Below are 9,328 nucleotides of genomic sequence, written 5' to 3'. Positions count from 1 at the left end.
CACTATGCAGTTTATTCTAGATGGGAAACCACATTTAGTATGTTGTGATGATGCTCAGGGAATGAACGTTAAGTAATTTTTTAAAAAAAGTTGCAGGAAAAAAAAAACAGTAAAACTGTTCATATCAAAATTTTTTAAAAATGCATATTTGATGACTGCAGTAAGCTATATAGCCCCAGCTAGGTACTACTTTATAGTATGTTCTCTCTACTCACTGAGGTTTATGCCTAAAGTCAGACTTGGGTTCATGTATAGGTATATATCAGCCATGCTAGCTATTGGATATATTTAGACTAATTAAGTTCATTAGCGTGAGTGTTAAGTCACCGGGACGTGAACCGCGGTTGACTACATGGGAATCCAGCAACATAGCCATTACACTAACTGCTGGTTCCCCCCAGTGTATTTTTATAGGAGTTTTAACTGTGGGTATCTATGCCCTCATTCCCCATTCATTAGTCTCTGAGTCCTGAGTTCACAACTTAGGCAATGAGGACCCCCTGGTTGATAATATCACCATTACTTCTGCCCACTCACAGTTCACAGTCTAGTGCTGGAGTCAGATACTTTACTAATGGATTTTTTAAATATTTAATGACCTATTAATCATTTCAAAGTATGATATTGCAATATGAAATAATTGGAGATTTTATTATTATTATTCTGTTCTTGTCTTTCAGTTTACATTCACTATACTCAGAGAAATATCCTATATGATTTCAAGTGTTTTAAACTTGTTAAGGTTGGCTGTGTGACCCCTACGGACTCCAGTTCTGGGCCAATAAGGCTTCATTCCCTGGTCTGTAAACATCCATGTCCAACATCTAATGCCATGGGGCCAAGCCAAACACATCAGAGTTTCATCTCTCAGAGCTCCTTACACAGTGCTAGGTCTGACTTTTCAGTGCTTTGGGCTACTTTGCAATAAAAACACACTAAACATTATAACTGATAACTACATTGGTACAAAGACAAATAAAATCTTTGCTGGACTCATATATTTTCTTTAGGTGAGAATGTTTTTAAAGCTTATCCATATATGTTTTCCATGAGAAAGAAGGAGAGGAAGAAAGAGAGTCTCAGGAATGTCCAAAAAAGGTACCCACACCACTGTCCACTTCTAGCATCAGCCTCAAAGTGACTGGTGGGCATGGGAAACTCTGACACATGAACCCAGGACCTTCTACATAGGGACAGCATCACAGAGCGTTACATCACTGCAGAACCAAGAGTAGGCTCAGGATTTTAAAAGTAAGCATGGTATTTTCATTGACCTGCAAAAGTATTGTGGGTCTTTACCTGCTGTTCCTGACAAGAATTGACCCTGGGGTATTCAAATTGTCCTAAGAAATAGACAAGAGTCTTCCTGGATGAGAAGATGGCCCAGGAAAAAAGAGGGAAAAACTGAGGTATGAGCCGAAGAGATGGCAGTCACTTAGCCCCAGTGATAGGAATGCTTGAAACTGCAAAGTGAAGAAGACCTAGATTGAATTTACATGCAACTTGCTTTGCTTTATTCTTTCATACCATATACATTTCCCTCTACCTTCATTGCCTTTGCAGCTCAGCATGGGAACCTGAGAATGGAACGCATTCCCATTCGCTGGGATAGGACCAGGGGAAGTCAAACCAATGAAGGAGGTAGCATAAAACTCAGTAATCATGGTAAATAATATTTTCATATAATTTTTAAATTAAAAAATACCTAAATACACAAATAGCAAATATCAAAATGTTAATTCACCTCCCCTCTTTTCCCAGACCACCTCACATATCTGTCTCCTCCCAGTTATGCACACCCTAGCAAGATCTTGTGAGAAGACCAGCCATGACAAGCAGGGCTCAGAGTGGACATGAAGATTGCATTGGATGCAGGACTCTGAGCACAACCAACATCAGAACTGAGGAGTCTGGGGCCCTCAGAGGCACTCGTTGGAGAGATGGTGGTAATGAGGGAAGAGAAAAATCTATTTCCAAAAAGAGGATCAAAGATGGGGAGGAGGAAAATGCTTTCAGAATCTTTATTTCCACAGCCCAAAGTCCATAATGCCTTCTCTGTGTGTTCACCTCACAAAGCATGCTATGGGAAGGCCCTAAAGCCTCTGTTTTATGAGAGAACAAAAAGGAATGTGAAGTGTTTTGCAGTTAATTTATTGAAATGAAAATGTACTTAAGGTTTCAACAGTTGTCTTGCAGTTTATAGATTTAAGGACAAAATAAGAAATAAAAGCTGTCGTTTATAGCCATCAGTAGTCAGATTCTGTCTGTAGTCTTAGTCCTGTGAGCTGAAAGTCTTGAAGAAAGTTAATAACCTTGACAACGATCACTGTTAGAAATCATATTCTGAAAAATAAAAACAGACATAACTTAAATTTACAATTCTTCCTTAAAAAGTCAAGCATCAAAATCCAGAGATTTTCTTCCTCTTGTTTTCCTGCATTTGTCCACAAACCTAACACCTGAGAAAATTCACATTAGAAGCAAAACTCTCCATTCACTACGTCATCCAAGAGATATTTATAACACCAAATAGGCACTGTTGTTTACAGATTTCATCCCCACCATGGACCCCTGAAGTAAATTTTCTTCATGGTTCCTTTTCTTTGAAATAATTTATGCTATAAATACTCACGTATAGTATGCACATATATTATGCATTCAAACGGAATTGCTAAGGTTTTAGCACAAATGCAATAAAACAAGAGGTTGTGTGGTCTTTGTATGGCCTTACATTTTAGAAATATTAAAAAGAGTCTTCTATCTCACACCATTACCTGTGTTCCCTGCAAAATATTGGAGCTGCACACGGTAAATTAATCTAAGCAGGCTTTTGAAGGAAAACAATCCCCTCATCCTTAACTGTAGTTGCTATTGACTTTTGTGTTAATTGTGGCAAAATATATATAGCATAAAATTTTCCACTTATGGAAAAACTCATTATACACTCAGTAGTAATACTGTATAACCAAATTCCAGATCTTTCTTATCCTGTAAAACTAAAACTTCCCTTTAAACCACAGCTCCCCATTTTCCTCTATACCAACCCCTGGAAACCACCATTTCACTTTCCATTTCTCTGAGTTTGGCCTCTCTGAGTCCCTCGCATGTGTGGAGTCTTGCAGTATTTGTCTTCTCATTCCCTGTCTCACTTAGCAATGTGCTCTCAGGGTTCACCCATGTTACAACAGGTGTCAGAGTTCCCTTAAGGAAGCTTCACTTGTATCTTTATGCCTCTTGGTATGTTTCTAAGTTTTCTACCTTGAATGACTTTAATGTAATTTATCATGGTGAATCTAGACTAGGAAAAATAGACTTAATAGCATCTATCTGTAATTAGAAATACTCATTGGTTCACCACTGATTTTTGTTTCAAGCAATTCCTTTAGCCACAGTGGTTTCATATTTATGATCTGCACTTGTTCGTTAAAAAGTCCAAAATTTTTAATCATGTATGCTCAAAGATTTTGATTGCTTGGAAGTGCATTTCCAATTCTTTTTATTTAAGATGTATAGGATCTTACTCCTATGCCATTTTCTGTACTCTATCCAAAAAATACTTAGGAACATTACTACTATTCATTTCTTGTTGAATAAGGAGAACTTTCTTCAAGGTTGTTTCTAGAGCCAAGGAGATTCTAGAGAATTAGATGGTTTTTGTCCTATTTATAGAAAATATGCATTTTTCTTTGTAAATGTGTGTTAGTGTAGGGGTGAGGGTGCATGTATTGTGGAATTCAGGAATCAGTAAGCCTTCCCTTGAGATTTCTTTTCTTGTCTTGCTTTATTCATCTGAAGATTCTCAAAGTGAAGTGACAGATCAACTACAACACCTTGGGGGAATTTTCTCACATTAATGTCATCACACTAACTGAACAATTAAATCAGCTGATACAAGAAAACATTTCAGGCCAGGCAGTGGCACAAAAGTAATGCAAGGACCCTCATGGGAAAGGTCCAAAGTTTATGTCCAGGTACCTTCCTGATCGTGCAGGGCACCACTGTGTACCTGTGACCCTGGTCGGTTAAGACTGGCTAGAAGAGGATTGTGTTGTGTAGACTCAATTGAGGTGCCCTTTTCTCTCTCTCTTCAATTCTCTCTCTCTCTCTCTCTCTCTCGCTCTCTCTCGCTCTCACTCTCTCTCTCTGAATAAATTTTAAAATAAACATTAGAAAAAGAATAAAGGAAAACTCTTCACCAGTTGTTGGCCTAATTAGTGAAATATTCTGAGCCAACTTGCTTATGGTCAATGGGTTTTAAGAGAACATAAGAAGAAAATTAAATTACTATTGCGAGTCCAACATTCTCCAGAATTTCCTTTGGTTGCTTGAGAAAACATTGTTTAAATTCAATCATGGCATTTGCAGTGGCAGTATCTGTAAGGAACACTCGAAGAGAGTCTAGGAACTGAGGCACAGATACTTGAGAATCCAGCGTATTTCTAACTGCTTGGGTTAAGACTGGCTAGAAGAGGATTGTGTTGTGTAGACTCAATTGAGGTGCCCTTTTCTCTCTCTCTTCAATTCTCTCTTTCTCTCTCTCTCTCTCGCTCTCTCTCGCTCTCTCTCTCTGAATAAATTTTAAAATAAACATTAGAAAAAGAATAAAGGAAAACTCTTCACCAGTTGTTGGCCTAATTAGTGAAATATTCTGAGCCAACTTGCTTATGGTCAATGGGTTTTAAGAGAACATAAGAAGAAAATTAAATTACTATTGCGAGTCCAACATTCTCCAGAATTTCCTTTGGTTGCTTGAGAAAACATTGTTTAAATTCAATCATGGCATTTGCAGTGGCAGTATCTGTAAGGAACACTCGAAGAGAGTCTAGGAACTGAGGCACAGATACTTGAGAATCCAGCGTATTTCTAACTGCTTCCTGGACTAACTGGCAGCCTGTACCTGAGAAGAAAATACATAAAAATAGGTTCATTATTGAAGGCATGAAACCCTTTTGGGGCAAACTTATTATCTTTTTCATCTTTATACATCCCGGTAGATTATAATGCATAGTCTATGTTTTCAATACTTACAGGCTCTGACATTTCCTTTTTTTTAATTTACATGTAATCTTTTTACATCTTTATAGCTTATAACATGGTTTTCCCCAACATAAAAGTAGTGCATGTCAAACAAGTCCAAGATATGACCATATACACCTTCATCAACAGACAACTTTCCATTTTTGTGTCTGTTAAATGTTTGGGTTTTTATCTGAGCCCCTCACTCCCTCCCTACTACTCCCTCCTTTTTATACAGTCTCTGGTAGCTATGCCTGCCCTCCCTGTTGTTATACCTTCTTCTTTGTCAGTTTCTGCCATAGAGTGCAGACATTTGGTATACATTGAGTGGGGACACACCTTTAAGCCCTACAATATCTAGCGATCCCCTCCCCAGCCCAACAAAGACAAAATCTATAGAACTTTGCTTAAGGACAGCACCTGAGAAATGAGAAACTCCAAGTAGCTGTAACATCTTAAACATTTCTCTGGTCTTTCAAAGTCATGCAATGCTTCACTGTGATCATTCAAAACATGAGATAAGATTTCCATTTTTTTTCTTTTTCTTTGTAATTGCCAAAGCACATGTGCACTCACCAGAGGCAGAAAGACAAAGAATTTCTCTGATCCTGCTGCAATCCCTTCTCCTCCATTTCTCTATCTTGTCAGATCTTGGATATGCATGTGCCTGCACACAGTATGTTTAACATGCCACCAGAGCTGGGATACGAACTGCAGTCAGCCATGTGGGATCCAGCTCCCTTAATATCTAGACTACAGGGCCAGTTCCTTAAGTAGTTTAGATAAACTGGATCTACAATATTGTCCATTAGCTCTGTTGACTCTCAATATTGTCTGTGACAACAAAGAACCTAAGACAAAGCTTTTTGTCCAAGATCTCTTGTGGCCACCCCTGTGGTAGAGAAGAGCTCAACACAGAGTCAGAAGAACTGTGTTTACCCTTGGCCATGCAATGCCTTAGGTAGCTGACTTTCAGCGTATCACCATTTCTCCCAACTACACCGATGTCAGGAACAAATGAGGAAGGCATGTAAATGTGCAATGTAAATTGCCATTGCACAAAGCATGCTACATATGTGACATACCATTGCTGGCTGCTGGCTGCCAGGGCTTTTCCCTCTTGCTGGATCTTCATTGCAATATACAGACATCAGAGTCTTTCTCCCCCGTCTGCTTTGTGTATGAAGAGGAGCTAACAGGCCTTACAGAAGAGCTCCAATCAACTCTGCAATGCAGTGAGCCACTGGGTCACACACTGCCACCTGAGCCTTCTCTCTTGGGAGGTTTCTCATTTCCTCCCACAGTGAAGGAGATCTCATAAGTGCGTCCTTCAGAAAACGCATTTGAACCCCAATGCCAGGGAGCCATCATTTATACTATTCCTTCACCCTGCTGAAATATCTAATTCCAATATTTAAGTCCAAGACTAACCCTGGTGTTCAAAGTAGTAGTGGCCATGGTGAGACACTTTGAAAGGCAACAAGACACTCCATGAAGCCCCAGTATGGGGACAAGACCAAGGAGGGAACTACCTCTGTAGACATCTATTATCAATACCGGTCCTTAAGTTTATTAAACACTGACCCATTTCACTGGGGCTGACCTGTACCAGGATTGGAAGACTATAAAGTCTTCCCCATGGGCTAAGACAACAGTCCCTAGTCCAAATGTAACCCTTGTGGCATTAAACTCACCTGCGTAGCAGTACAGGGGGAGGGCAGCCAGCATGAGGACCATCACCAGCTTCATGTTGAGGCAACTGTTTTGGCTGTTCAGATGTATGTGACCGGGATCAAGGAGCTCCCTTTGGAAGTGAGCATGCAGGACTCCTCTATTTATTCTCCTGGGAGGCACTTCACCCCTCCCAGGAATGAGTCAGCCTAGCATGAAACCAGGAAACAATCACACCAAGTGGAACCCAGCCAGCCTGTTACATGTGTGTGAGAACCTCTGGCTTCTTCTCCTTTTCCTTGTATTTCTCCTCTTCCTTTTCTTCCTCTTCTTTGCTCTCTCCTTCTTTTTGAGGGTACTAACAGCTCCATATTCTGTGTGTCTATTCTGCCTCAACAAAACAGCTGGGATCAATGCAATATCACAGACTCATAGGCATCTGGGTATCAGAAGGTGCTTTTATGTGGAAATTCCAGACACCCCCCCCCTCTACTTGTTAGTTTTACTAGGATTATCTCAGTTAGTAACTTGAAAAACCATTAAATTACAAATCTTTGAATTCATTCTATTAGAAATCTATGACTCTATTATAAAGCTATGGCAAATATTTTGTTTAGTACTTTGTGGGATGTTTTGTTTGTTTTGTTTTAAATTTATCTATTTATTTATTTATTTATTATGAGAGGAAGAGAGGTGAGCATCCTGAGCAGGATCTTTATGACACAAATTACCTCTAGTCTCAGCCAGCCAGGATCACAGCACATGAGATATGTGCAACAGGTTTATACAGCCAGACCTTGGGTCATGAAACAGACCTTCTTAGATGGCTCCAGAATTATGGAGCATTGGGTTACCATTGCACCCTCAGGGCTACTATTCAATCTTTTGTCATTCAGGATTTCCTTCTACTGATTCAAAGGGCCTGTGAAGCGCTAGTTACTGGTTGCTGAGGAGGTAGACAGTGCTAAACAGTGAATGGTTTGGAAATGAAGATGTAGATTTGGATCCTGGATGCAGTAGTAGTAGTATTGTGTCCAGTTGCAACACTACTTCTCTCCTGTCCTTTATTTTTTTCATTTGTGAAATATTTATTAGTGATACCATGCCAAATTTTTGTAAGGGTGACAGTGACTCTGCGGAAATATTCTGTCATATGACCCACGTAAGGCCATCATGAATACATGAGAGTTTTCGCCCATCTGGCCATCTACCATGTTTCCTTTCATCAATTAATAGCTATTTTTTAAAGAATTATTTTATTTAGCTTTATTTATTTAAATTTGACCAGAGAAGGATAGAATGAGAGAGAGAAAGGAAGCCTCCAAGTCTGAGACTAGAATCATGGTCTGCCATGTGGTAGTCCAGTGCTCTGAACTGCCATGCCACCTGCTGGTCCCTCAATAAGTAGCTATTAAGCTTTTCCTTTGCATTAGGTCCAGGACTGTGTATTACAGGTTCAGTTATAGAAACAAGTTAGATCAGGTCCTCACATGATGGAGCTTTCTTTCTAATGAGAGAGGCAACATTCAAGCCCAGTAAATGAGAGATACAGGAATGTGGTAGTTGTGGCCAAAACAGGAAGTAACCACAAAAGCAGAATGAAATGATAGGCTGAGGACATAGCATCCTGTAGATGGCAGAGCAGTGTTTTGGAAGAGGTGCCATTTTAGCTGAGATGGATGAGCAGAAACAATATCGAGGGATAAATTCAGGAAAGAATGTTCTCTTTTTTTGAATTTTTTTATTAATTAATTTACTTATTTTTACATTTTTCCACAAACATTTACTTCACATTCAAAAAAAATATTTTTTGCTCATACTCCATAGTTCTTGACAGTTAATGAACAACTTTCAAAATGTCAAAATACTGAATTTTAAAGATAATATTCAAAATATTTCTTATAATTTTGTATAATTTTGTTTATGACTCTAAAACAGCAGAAACAGTTTGGCTTTAAATATTTGAGAAAATATTTACATGTCAACTACTCAAATTGTTGAAAAGCAAATGCCCAGCTCACAAGTCACACCTAAGCCTTCTCAATTCAGCCCTGCCTACCAAGTATTCTGTGATATACCATCTACTAGCAAAGATCAGTCTCTTTTTCTTCCTTCAAATGGAGAGGTAAGACACTTGTGGGACACAGGTAAGGTTTATTATCTGTTGATGAGGTTGTGTGTGGTGGTCTCAACTGGGCTGGACTGAGGTATATATCATGCTGGGTGAAGTCTCTTCACAATCTAAATGATGTATAATGATTTAATGTATGGATAATAATAAAATAAATAATAATAAAAAAGTCTTTCTCAAGAGAATACTCTAGTGTGGTTGCTCATTTGTAATCTCTACTGATTACAATGCTGGGCTGGAAAATTCCAGGTTATTTTATGTTATAAAATCTTTCATGTATCTTCTCTAATCCTTTCTGCCAGGCAGAAATGTTTATGGGGCCAAGCCATCTTTCTAAGAGCTTCTGTTGACTTACTTGAGATCCACCTTGGTTCCATGGTTTTCTGATTGATCTTCAGATATGACATTCTACTCAAAGCCCTGTCCAATAATGAGTATTTCCAATTTTTGATTCAATGCAACAAGCATTATTGAATTTATACAAATAACCCTTCTGCCACAAAAAAAGAA

General features: G+C 38.8%; 1 protein-coding gene across 2 annotated transcripts; it reads right to left on the bottom strand.

The window, feature by feature from the left end:
* Window positions 1-2,150: 2,150 nt before the first annotated feature.
* LOC106735732 (mammaglobin-B) lies at window positions 2,151-6,827 on the bottom strand. 2 transcript variants are annotated; one of them, XM_014590915.2, is made up of 3 exons: window positions 6,711-6,827; window positions 4,710-4,897; window positions 2,151-2,343 (listed from the first exon to the last, which is right to left on the bottom strand). In XM_014590915.2, exons 1-3 carry the CDS (start codon window positions 6,763-6,765, stop codon window positions 2,305-2,307), a joined length of 282 nt encoding a protein of 93 aa, XP_014446401.2. In that variant the 5' UTR covers window positions 6,766-6,827; the 3' UTR covers window positions 2,151-2,304. The 2 variants fall into 2 exon arrangements, 1 of the variants encoding a protein (XP_014446401.2); XR_003550705.1 differs by lacking the exons at window positions 4,710-4,897; window positions 6,711-6,827 and adding an exon at window positions 4,286-4,431.
* Window positions 6,828-9,328: the final 2,501 nt, after the last annotated feature.

The sequence above is a fragment of the Tupaia chinensis genome, unplaced genomic scaffold (assembly GCF_000334495.1).
Source record: "Tupaia chinensis unplaced genomic scaffold, TupChi_1.0 Scaffold000502_1, whole genome shotgun sequence".
Lineage (NCBI taxonomy): Eukaryota > Metazoa > Chordata > Mammalia > Scandentia > Tupaiidae > Tupaia > Tupaia belangeri.
This window is presented reverse-complemented; position numbering and strand designations above follow the sequence as displayed.